The 13074-nt window shown below is 42.7% G+C and overlaps 1 protein-coding gene across 1 annotated transcript in view; it reads right to left on the minus strand.

The window, feature by feature from the left end:
• LOC107115240 (protein HIRA) overlaps positions 1 to 13074 on the minus strand; it is a 60657-nt gene that overhangs the window by 36346 nt on the left and 11237 nt on the right. The window contains exons 2-5 of the mRNA XM_015416896.1: positions 7580 to 7642; positions 6335 to 6445; positions 3840 to 3930; positions 2466 to 2560 (exon numbers count right to left, since the gene is read on the minus strand). Coding sequence (XP_015272382.1) covers positions 2466 to 2560; positions 3840 to 3930; positions 6335 to 6445; positions 7580 to 7642 — 360 coding nt within the window. The remainder of the gene's footprint in view (positions 1 to 2465; positions 2561 to 3839; positions 3931 to 6334; positions 6446 to 7579; positions 7643 to 13074) is intronic.

The following is a 13074-nucleotide window of genomic DNA, read 5'->3' on the forward strand; positions in this document are numbered from 1 at the left end:
GCAGGATTTTTCTTCAGCAATAGCACCGTTCCCCATCCTTCTCCCATCTTCGGCCAATGTTGTATATATTTAGTTCAGTAATTATTTACTTTAAAAAGCTTAATAGGCAAAACAATTGTCCTGCCAATAAGATATCTGGTATTTGCAGCATGAAACAGCGAAAAGACTCTTTTGTGGGTCCTTTTTAGCAAAACGGCTTTTGCAAGTTTAACGGCCTGAGTTCCAGGCCTGACACCTGAACCAATGTTTTAGGTTCATGGCCTGTGAGAAGCAAGCTATATCCCTTTTCCTGAGAGGCCTTTCCGTAGATCCTTACAAGGCTGTCATCTATGAGCTGATTCTGTCATTTTAATCAACTTCCTGCAGCCATTAACAGTGGGAAGAATTTTAAAAAATGAAATTGGAGAAATTGTGTTTTTATTTTTTTATTTTAAGCAAGCAGACACTTCCAATGCAAAGAAGAAAATAACCACCTAAGACAACACCAACGGATAACTGGGAAGTACTATTTCACGTCTAAGAAGCAATCCATAAAATGATTTTTTAATTTGCTTCATTCCAGGCTCCTCCAATGAAACATCCTATTTAAGCTCATATTGATTCCTTCAGCACTATTACTCTATACATAAAAACACCTTAAGAGCTTCTCTACAAGGCAAAGAGACCAGAAAATCCTGTCTGGTCATGCACTTTTAATATACCATAACTGAAGAAGTCCCTCCCACATTTTCTGAAGTTACATACTTCCCCTTCCCATCTCATCATCCCACCACAAGACACATCATTTAACCAAAAATTGAATAAATTATTATGTCATGAACCACACAACAGATACACAGCCATTCTCTAAAATTGTTTGCCTCCTCTGATATGTCCCACCATAGTGTTTTTCCATTTCTGGTTACAAAGTCAATTTTAGAACAAATTTAGAGTCCAGTGGCACCTTTAAGACCAACAAAGGAGAGGCCATTTGGTGTAGTGGTTAAGTGCACAGACTCTACTCTGGAAGAACCGGGTTGGATTCCCCACTCCTCCGCTTGCAGCTGCTGGATGACCTTGGGCAAGGCATAGTTCTATCAGAGTTGTCCTTGAAAGAGCAGTTCTCGAGAGAGCTCTCTCAGCCCCACCTACCTCACAGGGTGTCTGTTGTGGGGAGGGGAAGGGAAAGGAGTTTGTAAGCCGCCCTGAGACTCCGGGTGAAGGGCGGGGTATAAATCCAGTCTCCTCTCCTTCTTTATTCAAGGTATGAGCTTTCGTGTGCATGCACACTTTTTCAAACACAGTGGAGTGGGAGGTAAGGGTCAAACTTATAGACAGGGACGTAACACCAAATTAACATGTAACATGATGATGTTTCAGATATGCAAAGTCAGCACTTTGCATACCTTACCTACTATTCCAATGTATTTGAAAAAGTGTGCACATACATGAAAGCTCACACCTTGAATAAACCTTTGTTGGTCTCAAAGGTGCCACTGGACCCAAAATTTGTTCTGCTGTTTCAGACCAACACGGCTGCCCACCTGGATCTAAAGTCAATTTTAATTCTACTTAGCTTTTGTGCAGACAAGCTATATGACCAACTGATCAGGTTCCCACTGGGCAGCACAACTGGGGCTGGAGGTGGATGCCCCACCCAACCCCAGATAATATACTAGGTAAGCTTCCTAAATTTTCCTGCTTGCTACCTCCAAGTCTGAATTTAAGTGGACGAATAAGACCAAGCAAAAAATGAGTACTTCTTAGTCCCTTCAACCAATGAATGTGCATGCTGCTATTATTGCGTTAGCCAATGAAAAAGAGCCTGAAAAGATGCTATCAACTATTCAGCATGCAATTTCAAAAACTGGTGCGACACACAAACTAAATGGTGAGCATATATCACCTGCTTAATACTTATTTGAAAGAAGAGAAGAGAAGAGACTGGATTTATACCCCACCCTTCACTACCCGAAGGATCCTCAATCTCCTTTCCCTTCCCCTCCCCACAACAGACACCCTGTGAGGTAGGTGGGGCTGAGAGACCTCTTTCAAGAACTGCTCTTGAGAGAACAGCTCCGAGAGAACTTGTGACTGACCCAGTCACACCTGCAGCTGCATGTGGAGGAGTGGGGAATCAAACCCAGTTCTACCAGATTAGAGTCTGTGCTCCTAACCACTACATGAAACTACACTAAAGCTGTACATTTCAAGAATAACCGGTGAGTTAGTGGGGTTCAGTTTTTGAGGTTTGCTTGCTGTAAATGAGCACTTAATTAATTAAACTGAAAAAGTGCATTGAGAAACAACACGGGCCACATCACTTCATTGGGTTTCACACACACCCATCTTAACCACACCCATCTGAACAAGCCAAGAAAGCCCAGAGTGAATGCTGAATGGATGGGTGCCATCTTCAGAATTGCACTGGGGGAATCAGATTATCTTTGAGGGTTGGAAGGGGGGGGGAAAAAGAAAATACTTACCACCAGAATGGCTTCTAAGAATTGAGACGCACCTCCACTGTTCTACATTCGCAAGTTTACTACTGGAACCAAACACTGTGCTAGGTCCAATGTACCTATTTAAGAAAGGACAAGGTACTGATAAACAGCCACATGGTAGTGTAGAACACCAAAAAAAATATGAACTCAATTTCAGCAAACCAAAAAACAAAACAACCCCCCCCCCCACACACACACACAGAAAATTTAATCAGGGCCAGCAACTGTTTTCTTTACCACCCTGTTAAGTGGGGAGCCCTTTGAAATCAGGTAAGGACAATTTTGCTTATGTTTCACTAGACCAATATTTCAAACGTCGTTTCTCAAAACTTGCATTCTGTAATCTTTGTACCCTGTCCTCCTATCTGGTTCTCCTAATCTAGGGAATGACAAAACTTTGCAGCATCTATGACAGCAGATCCAGAAGGAAGCCAAAGACAGCGATCTGCTTTTGCTTCTTCCAATACCTGCATTACTCGATAGTCCAAAGAATGCCCTCCTGCTGTCTCTTGATTGGGCACAAGTTCACATTGGAAGCAGATACTGATAGTGGCATAGGTCTGAAGTATAGTGGGCATGAAACAGAGCAGACTGAGCCATAGCAACCGTCTTTCCATCATCCCCTTCTCCCCTTCACACACAGAGAGCACGGTAGTCCAGATCTGAAGAACTGTTCTCACAATGTGGTCCCTTCAACTGCAGAAATCCACAGCATGGATAGTTGCCAAACCACAAGAATCTCTCTAACTGGTTTGCTTGGCTTTCGCTGCCAGCCAGGTGACAACTAATCTTTTCTCCCAGGAGTTTGGTTGGTATCTCCTCCCTCTCCCTGATATATTTAGTCTTCTGCTGCTCTGATTGTTACAGTCAGTCCTGGCTTTTATTATTATGGGCTTGTTTTAAGAGCCATTTTTAAGGCTGCTATTTATTGCTGATTTTAATGATAAGCTACTTTAACTATTGATAAAGCCTGGAAGCCACCTTTGAAACTTTTGGGCCAAAGCATTTTTCTAAAATGGAATAACTGAGCTGGCTCATAGTAGGTGGCTTTAATACTGTTTGGTGTGGTTCCACCTTCATTTTTTTAAACATCACTTAAGTTTGTTCTGAACATGTTGCAGACCAACCTAAGTCCATAAAGGACAACCACAAATTCAGGCAAGTTGTTAAAATGTGCCTTGAATAAACTATATCCATAGCTCTTTTTTCATATTCTACAAGCATTTGCACAGCACTGATGATAAATAAGGGATAGATCAAGAACAGATAAGTCCTAAAAAATTTCTGCTTAAGGTGACAGCCATATGAGCAGTACTAGATAAGTCCTAAATTCAGTACAGGAAGAAGAATGCTTACGTCGCTCTTGTCCAAACCATGATCAGCTTGTCATCTCCCCCGGAAGCCAGATAAAGCCCATTGTTTGACCAACGCACACAGTTCACACAAGCTGAAATGAAAGGAAACATGCAAAATAGCCCAGAAGTGGCTAGAAAAGGCAGTTCAACACACGCAAGACAATTTGGGTATTATTTTATAAATATATATTTATATCTGTCCTTTTTTCCCTTCTGCTTTTCAAACAAAAGCTCCAAATGAATAACAAAAGACATGGGAAATAGATGGACATAGCTAGTAGTTTCAATATTCCCTTTAAAAGCTTGGGATGTGCAAAAGGACTGTGTTGGATTACTTGATGTGAAAGCGCTTTCTTAACCTTCCTAGTCCTGTAATCATGTTAGCTTTCTCATTATGTATATGCATGTATAGTTTTTAAAACTGTACAGAAAAAGGATGACAGAACTCTCCAGGATCCACTGTAATCTAGAACGCCCAGTGGATGGCACAAGAGACAGGAGACCTGGGCTAAAATCACCAGTAATCTGTAATAGTCGATGCTGTGTGAAACACGCCTCTAAATTACTTTCTCCATCTGTAAAGCAGAAACTGTTTCAATAATGGACAATTAGTGCTGTGGGCCAGCCTGAGTCCAGAGTGTCTGAAGACTCCTCAGGAGTCGAGGAGCCACATGCAGCCAGCTCTGAACCAGCTAAAGTTAGTGAATTAGAGATACACAGAAGCCTCAAGATTCATTACCTGCAGCTGACCTTGACCCACCCATGCCTAGCTCTGAAGCAGCCAAGGAAGCACAGCTGCAGGAAAGTAGCCCACCAGGCTCCCCCCCCCCCCAGCAATTGAACAGCGAAAGGAAAAACTCTGGCAAGACTTAAGGACACGCGTAGCAAGCTGCTTAATGATAGCAGTTCTGAGTAAGTGCAGGAGCACCTCCAAGCAGATGGCTGTAAATCGGGCTTGTTAAGGTATGCCTACATAAATCAGACCGGGAGAACTGCAGATTTGTGGAAGCAACATGTCACAACCCTGTGACCTTTGCAACCACAACTCCGGACTCTGCCTCCCTCCTGCAACCTTTGGACTGACCCTCGACTCTGCTTTTCAGACCTGCCTGAACCTTGCTGATCAACAACTTCCGACTGCTTTGACTCTGCTTTCCTGAACAACCCATGAAGTCTGACAGCTGCTAAACCGTGGCCTAGCTCTGTTGCCTTGCTCTGCCTGTATTCCAGGACAACTAAAGCCATTGTGGTGTAGTGGTTAATGCGTTGGACTAGGATCGGGAAAACCCAGGTTTGAATCCCCACTTGTGCCATGGAAGCTGGCTGGGTATACTCTCAGACTACCCTACCTTATAGGGTTGTTCTGAGGATCAAATGGAGGAGAAAAGAATCATGTAAGCCTCGCTGGGTCCCCATTGGGGCTAAAGGCAGGATATAAATAAAGTAACTAAAGTTTAAAAGCACCTGGACTCAAAGTGCTACAAAGCATTTACACATTCTGTTATCACAGACAGAGTACCATGAAATTAATTTCCAGACACAAGGTTGGGCTGCAGGAGGTCTACTGGACAATACCAGGATCATCATGTTAAAGCCTTTTCCAGCCCAGAATACAATTAAGAGTCTGGGGGCCCGCAGTGAAGGAATCCTTCACTTACTTCCCTTATTCTTCACTGGACAGAGTAGTCTTCAAAAGCAGGTGAGCCATAAGATTCTGTTTCACTGCTTACATTTGTGTTGCCCCGAGTGACTCCCTCTTGTGAGAGGACAGCACGAGCGGCTCTCAGGGGGACATTCTCACTCTCATGCTAGTTAGCAGAGCCTTGTCTCCAAGGCCTGGGGTGTTTCTTCTCCCCAATGGAAGCCAGGGGCAAGGTGGCCTGGCTCACCCAAGTGCTTGGGATAGCTTCATTAATCATTCTTTGGCTTGCCACCAGCATTTAGAGGATAAGATGCCTGGTTATAGCTATGCTCTTGGTCTCAAAGGTTTAGCGAAGCCCTGCTGCATGTGTGTGCGTGTCGTGAGCATAGTTCCCTCTAAGCTGAGTTGGTGTGAGCTAGCTCACAGATTTTTAGCCTCCGGCTCACACATTTTTGTCTTCGCTCAGGAAGGATGGCTCCAGAGCAGACTAATTTACGCAGCAGCCAAATCGCTCGCTCACAACTTTAATGCCAGGAGCTCACAAAGTAGAATTTTTGCTCACAAGACTCCACAGCTTAGAGGGAACACTGGTCCTGAGGCCAGCTGACTGGAGCTCAGCCCTGAATCTGCTTTGATAACTTTGATGGGTTATTAAAGCTCCCCTCGTAAGTAAACCCAGATCTCTCATGTCAGTTCTTTGGGTGACTTCTGCGGATCTATGGAGCCCCTGGCCAGGGTCCATTACAACATTCCTCAGAGCCTCACGTGATGCAGTGAAGGGTCCCCGTTCTCTACAGCATGTCCAAGGTTCTTTGTACTGACAAGAAGCCTCAAGTGTTTGCATTCTGCCCTACCTAAATGATTGTCCATCTGGCAAAGCATCTTGGGGATATTCTCATTCTTTTCATCTTCTTCTTTGAGGACAGGAGCCATATTCCAAATCACAACCTTCCCAGAATCCTCCCCTAGGAATAAAGAAAAATCAACATGCTGTTTATGTTTTCTTTAAAAAAAAGCCACTGGCACTTCTACACAGAATATATGCAATGCAAGGAAAAGACAAAACACCCTTTACATTAACTTTCTGACATCCAACAGCACTTTATTCAGGTTTATTTGGCACATTCACATTGCTTCAGCAAATGGGCACTTTCACACACACTAAATAATGCACTTTCAATCCCCTTTCAATGCACTTTGCAACTGGATTTTACTGTGTGAAATGGCAAGATCCACTTGCAAACTGGTCGCTGAAGTGGACTGAACACCAAGGCGCACGGAACGCTGGTACCTTCCCACCAAAGTGGTACCTATTTATCTACTTGCAATTTCTTGCTTTTGAACTGCTAGGTTGGCAGGAGCTGGAACTAGACATGGGAGCTCACTCCATCATGCGGCAACCCGGGTCTCGAACTGCTAAACTACCGACCTTCCACAGCCTGCAGTTCAGCGTCTTAACCACTTGAGCCAGCGCAGCTCCTAAAAACAGTGTACATCACCTTGATTATTGGGAAAGGCGGGTTAGACATATTCTAACTGAGTACATTCTAAGTGAGTACACTGGAGGGGAGAACAAGCACAATAAGACTGTGTGAGCAGATGCACGGTTGCTGCATGTGCAGGTGTGATGGGGACCTTGGGTGGCAGGCGGGCCAGGTCACTTGATGTCAGGTACAACTTCAGGAGCCCAGCTCACTACCTGGCCACTGCCACCACTACCCAAGGGCAGACAGGATGCATTTGAGCCAACAGCAGCACAACATAAACCTCTCATTTGTGCCACAGAGCGTGTACCATAAGAAACTGCGGAAGCAGAAATACAGTGTAAAATCCTGCTCAATAAAGTATAATCAGATAAGCTACACATTAACACTGCTTGATTTTTAAAAAAAGGGTTATCCAGCAAGCTAATTATGTTTTGATACAGTAGCTACTGAAAACATTATTCCCCCCCCCCGTCTGTCTGTCTCACACAGAATAATGTAGTAGTCCATATTGTATGCTGCCTTTTAATACAAGTTTGATTACTATATGTCAAAGGAAGGGACCAACAACCAACATGGAGGGATGCTTCTTTTTGAACACTGCTGCACGCTTACCTTGACCTCCGGTTGCAAACTTGGTCCCATCAGGATGAATATCCACTGAAAATATTGGCTTGCCTGGAAATTGCAAGAGAAACAGAGTCTAGTAAAAGAAACAAAGTCCTGGGAGCTGAACCACCTCCTCACAATGTATGAACCTATGCACTGAATTATTTACAGCACACAATTTCTTCCTGAGTCTCAAGCGACCAAGTGGTGGTCTGCACCGTCTGAAATCCAGCTGGCATAGCTGGGGGCTTACACTTGTTCTGGGGAAAAAATGCATCGTGTCAGCATTGAAATAAATAAAAATAAATGTCATTTATTTATAGTCCACCTTTCTCACTGAGCAGATGGCACAGAAGAAAAGAGCCAAGAATCCAGCAGCACCTTAAAGACTGAACATAAGAACATAAGAGACGCCAATGTTGGATCAGGCCAAAGGCCCATCCAGTCCAACAGTCTGTGTCACACAGTGGCCAGAAATACCAGGTGCCATCAGGAGGTCCACCAGTGGGGCCAGGACACTAGAAGCCCTCCCACTGTTGACCCCCCCCAAGCACCAAGAAGACAGAGCATCACTTGCCCCAGAGCCCCTATCTACACCTTGTGGCTAATAGCCACTGATGGACCTCTGCTCCATATGTTTATCCAGTTCCCTCTTGAAGCCATCCATGCTTGTAGCTGCCACCACCTCCTCCTGTGGCAGTGAATTCCATGTGTTAATCACTCTTTGGGTGAAGAAGTACTTTCTTTTATCCGTTTTATCCGTGACGTGTACTTCCTTTTATCCATTTTATCCGTGACATGATTTGTGGCAGGGGATGAGCTTTCCTGAGTCTCTGCTCACTTCTTCAGATAACAGCCGTGACTCATGAATGCCCCTCCCCTGCCACAAATGTTGTTAGTCTTTAAGGTGCTACTGGAGCCTTGCTCTCTTCTACTGCTAACTACTAACATGGCTACTCACCTTGATCTATCTCATATTGCACAGTGTAACTCAATGCAATCTATCCATCCATCTCGTACTGCTCTTACAGCTATCACCTTGGGCAGAAAATAAAATTACAAAAGCCTTACTTATTATCTCCCTGATAGTTAGTTATTGCCCCTATAAATTTTGTCACAGGAAGAGTAACAGAGTCCTTTATATCCGACAGCAGCCACATCACCTAGGCTCTCTTATTAGGCACATTCATATTTTAAAGTAGAGGGGTAATTAAACTAGCCCTCAACTCATTAAATATGGGACGTTCTATAATCCTGTGTTCAATGGTTTCAACTTTTATTTTGTGAGCATCTGCATATTCTGTTGGCGCATGGTACTTTTTTGTATCTGCCCTCCAAGACCGCTGGGGAAGGGCATCCATTCTAGCCAAAGTGAAAGCTCTTCTGCGCTTTGGTACTGTCAAGCTATAAAAATACTTCGACAGTTGCATTGGGAGGGCAATGCCCAAATAAAGTGTCGAACATACTACGCACCTTAACAGATGTACCAGAAACATCCAGCTTCCTAACGTGCACTTTTATTTGCCTGATCATATCTTTGGTCTCTGTAATCCTGACTAGAGATGTGAAGGCCCGGGGAAAAAAACGGAAAAATTCGGGGGGGGGGGATGGGTTTTTTCCATTTTTTTCCTTCAAGGCTTATTTGTTTTTTCCCCCAAAATTGGAAAAATTGAAAAAAGAAAAGAAAAAAAATTGATTATGGAACGTTTTATTTTAACATGATGAATAACATATTTTAAGACAAGGTGTTCAAATATTTTCCGAATCATTTCTAAAAAATATGTAATTGATCTAATTTCTGTGCACTGAGGACAAGCAAGTCCTAGGTCACAAACTGAACTCTCCAATGCAAGAACAAGATGCATTTCTTCCTTTAGGAGGTGCTATTGTCACAAGAAAAGAAAAAGGTTTCAGTTTTGTTTTTGCATGTGGGTGGGTATTCTGTTTGTAATAATTGTTTGGATACACTATATTTTAATATGCTATTTGTGATAATTTCATGACAAGAAAAAATGTCCATAGTCATATTTTATGTTCCTAAAGTAACAGAATGACTTTCAATTTGGAAAAGAAAAAAGAAGTGCTAATGTAGCATTTTTTTCAATTTTTCCTAAAATTTCTGTTTCCCCCCCCCCAAAAAAAAACCTGGGTTTTTTTCCGAGCTTCAAAATTTCCAGAAATTTTACATCTCTAATCCTGACCATGTTGTTTGTTATTCCTCAGCATTTCATTGTCTTTTCCAGCCGTTGATCCCATTGACTGTCAGAGGCCCTTCCTCAGATTTTAACATCTTAACCTTAAAAACTCAATGCAGTCAATAAGAGTAGAAACATAAGTGTTCACAAGTATCGCTGTCCTGTAACAAAATGAGATTTTTGGTTTGATCTGATTCCTATAGTTTTATTTATAGCCCACATTTCCACTGAGGTTCAAGGAGGATTACAAAAATTTTAAACAATGTAACAGGAACAGTATAAAACATGCAAAAAAAGTGTGATAAAACTGGATTAGGAGATTAGAAAACAATGTAATAAAAACAGTAGTAGACGTGACGTTAAAAAATGGGCATGTAAAAAATTCCTGGATTACAGAAATCAAAAAACAAAGTAAGAAGAAGATAATACATGCAGTAAACAGAGCCATTAACTCCAGTACTGTTCCTTCTATAAAAATACCCTCCTGAACACTTCTGTTTTATACATTCTGCAGAATGATAGCAATAGGAAAGCCTTCTTTGCCTCCTCAGGCAGGTCATTCCCTGTGACTCTGGTGGGTAGCTGTGTTGGTCTGAAACCACAGAACAAAGTTTGAGTCCAGTGGCGCCTTTAAGACCAACCAGTTTAATTCTGGCTACAAACTTTTGTGTGCATGCATCTGAAGAAGGGTGCATGCATCAGAAGTATAGGCTTTTGCATGCATGCACACGAAAACTTATACTCAGAATTAAACCTGTTGATCTTAAAGGTGCCACTGGACTTTGTTCTGTCCTCTGTCACTGTTAGATATGCGGGGGGGGGGGGGCTAGGCCATAAAGGGCTTTGCAGGTGAGAGACAATGCCTTGAATTGAACCTGGAAACTAGCTGGTAACCAGTGGCGTGACTGCAGAAGGGGTGTAATATGCATGCTCCACCTAGCTTATCATTGTCCTCCCCACCATTAGGGCACAGAAGGATACCAGTTCAAATAAGCTGGAACATCCTTTATGGTACTGGATGCTCCCCAAAATCCCTCCACACTAAGTACTGATTTACATAAGTTATACTGGAGAGTACCACACAGAATTGGTAAAAGGAGGATTTAAATACTAGAAACCATGGCCAGAAAATTACCTATACAAAGTGTTTAAAGTGTCTTCTTCATAAAGTTAACACATTGTGATTGGTGTGGTTTCAGTGGACTGTCAGGTCCCTGGCAAACGTATTTTGCCAAAATACACATTTATGTTCAACAGCCATGATTCTGTCAAACAGACACCACAGCTAACGGGATCTGCAGTTGTACTTTCTTCCTGGACTAGATGCCTCTTCTTCCTCTAAAGGTTTACTTTCTTTTATATTCTGTTGAAACAAGCCAAACCAAACAACATTCCCTTCTGTGTGGCAGAGACCAATGATTGTACTGCACAGCAGATGCACACAGCTTCTTCTGAACGCACTTCTGAAGATTTGTTGTTGTTGGTCTGCTATCTGAGCTTGGATGTTTTGTCGCCCTCAACTAGGAAGAAAATCAAAACACCAACAACAGGAAAACCCTTCAAAAAATGACAAACGGTTGAAGTCTAAATATGAGGACAAAGGGCAATGGCTCTATGGTAGAGCTGTCCAGAAGGGCCCGGGGTCAATGTTTGGCATCTGCAATTATTTTTAAAAGGCTTTCAAGTCAGACTTTGCCTGGAATCCTAGAAAGCTGCGACTGGTCAGGAAAGAAAACAATTAGCCAGCCAATGGCCTGAGCTGATATAAAGCAGCTTCCTACGTTTGTCTCATGGAAGCAGAATTCAACCATGCATATCCAATAGCCTTGACATGTTTTTGAGCTAATGCAACCTCAGCTGTTAACTTTTTCTGAAATAAAAATTCGAAAGCAGACTTTGACATCTAGGCTTTTAAGATTACGCTAGGCAAACAAGCGGTTTAAGCAGAATCAGCTTCCAAATCCAGAACACAAAGGAAGATTTCTCGTGTCTGTCCAATGCCCCCAGGAAGGTCCATTGCTAGAATGAGGGTGCACAGTTCTTTGACAACCTAGCACATAACCCCCTTTTTGGGTCGCACTAACCTAGCACATAAAATCACTGATGTAAAAAATTCTGAAAACTCTGAAACCACGGTGGAGAAGTTCCCTGATTTTTTTCCCCCTAGGGGAAAAAACACAGAAGTTTTGGGAAGAACTGCTTTACCCTGTGCTATCTTAGCACATGCACCTTAATTTTGCCATCTAAGACAGAGGAACAAACAAATAAATAAAAAGTCTAGAAATGGGAAGGACCTATTCCTCGCAATGAATTTGCTTTGTTTCTTCCAAGTCTTCTCCTCTCTATGCAAGGCCTCCTCCTTCTCCTCTATTTTATTGTTGAAACAACCCTGGTGAGATGGTTTAGGTCGAAAATGGCTACACTGAGGTCACCCAGTGAGTTTCACAGCTCAGCAGGGATCTGAACTTGGGTCTTTCCATTCCTAGTCTCTCTAACCACTACACCACACCATCATGGAGTAGCTCTGGAAAGTATGTCAGCTTCTAGTACGAGGAGAACCTTGATGAACCAGACAAGGCCTTCCACCTCTAGGATTTAATTGCAAAACTTTAGAATAGCTTAAAACATTTTGGTTTGTATTAAAACAAACATATTCTAGAGTTGCTTTTATTTTTAAGTCACTGAAGTACTTTATAAAGCTTCTACCCGTCTAGCATTTCAAAAGGTTACAGTGTATTTATTATGAATAATAAATATTATGATCATCATTATTCTCAGCTCTTGAGTTCATTGCTAATCTGGCCATTTATATTTGTGCACCATCGATCCCAGATCATCGCAGACTGTGACAGCAGCCATGAAATTAAAAGACGCCTGCTCCTTGGGAGGAAAGCGATGGCGAACCTAAACAGCAGGATAAAAGGTAGAGACATCACCCTGCCAACAAAAGTCCACATGGTCAAAGCAATGGTATTCCCAGTAGTCATGTATGGCTGCGAGAGTTGGACTACAAGGAAGGCCGAGCGCCAAAGAATAGATTCTTTTGAACTATGGTGCTGGAGAAGACTCATGAGAGTCCCTTGGACTGCAAGAAGATCAAATCAGTCAATCCTAAAAGAAACCAACCCTGACTGTTCCCTGGAAGGCCAGATAATGAAACTGAAGCTCAAATACCTTGGCCACCAAATGAGAAGGAAGCACTCACTGGAGAAGACCCTGATGCTGGGAAAGATTGAAGGTCAAAGAAGATGGGGACGGCAAAGGATGAGATGGTTAGACAGTGTCATGGATGCAACGAACATGAAA

Source organism: Gekko japonicus, unplaced genomic scaffold (assembly GCF_001447785.1).
Source record: "Gekko japonicus isolate JY-2015 unplaced genomic scaffold, Gekko_japonicus_V1.1 scaffold316, whole genome shotgun sequence".
Lineage (NCBI taxonomy): Eukaryota > Metazoa > Chordata > Lepidosauria > Squamata > Gekkonidae > Gekko > Gekko japonicus.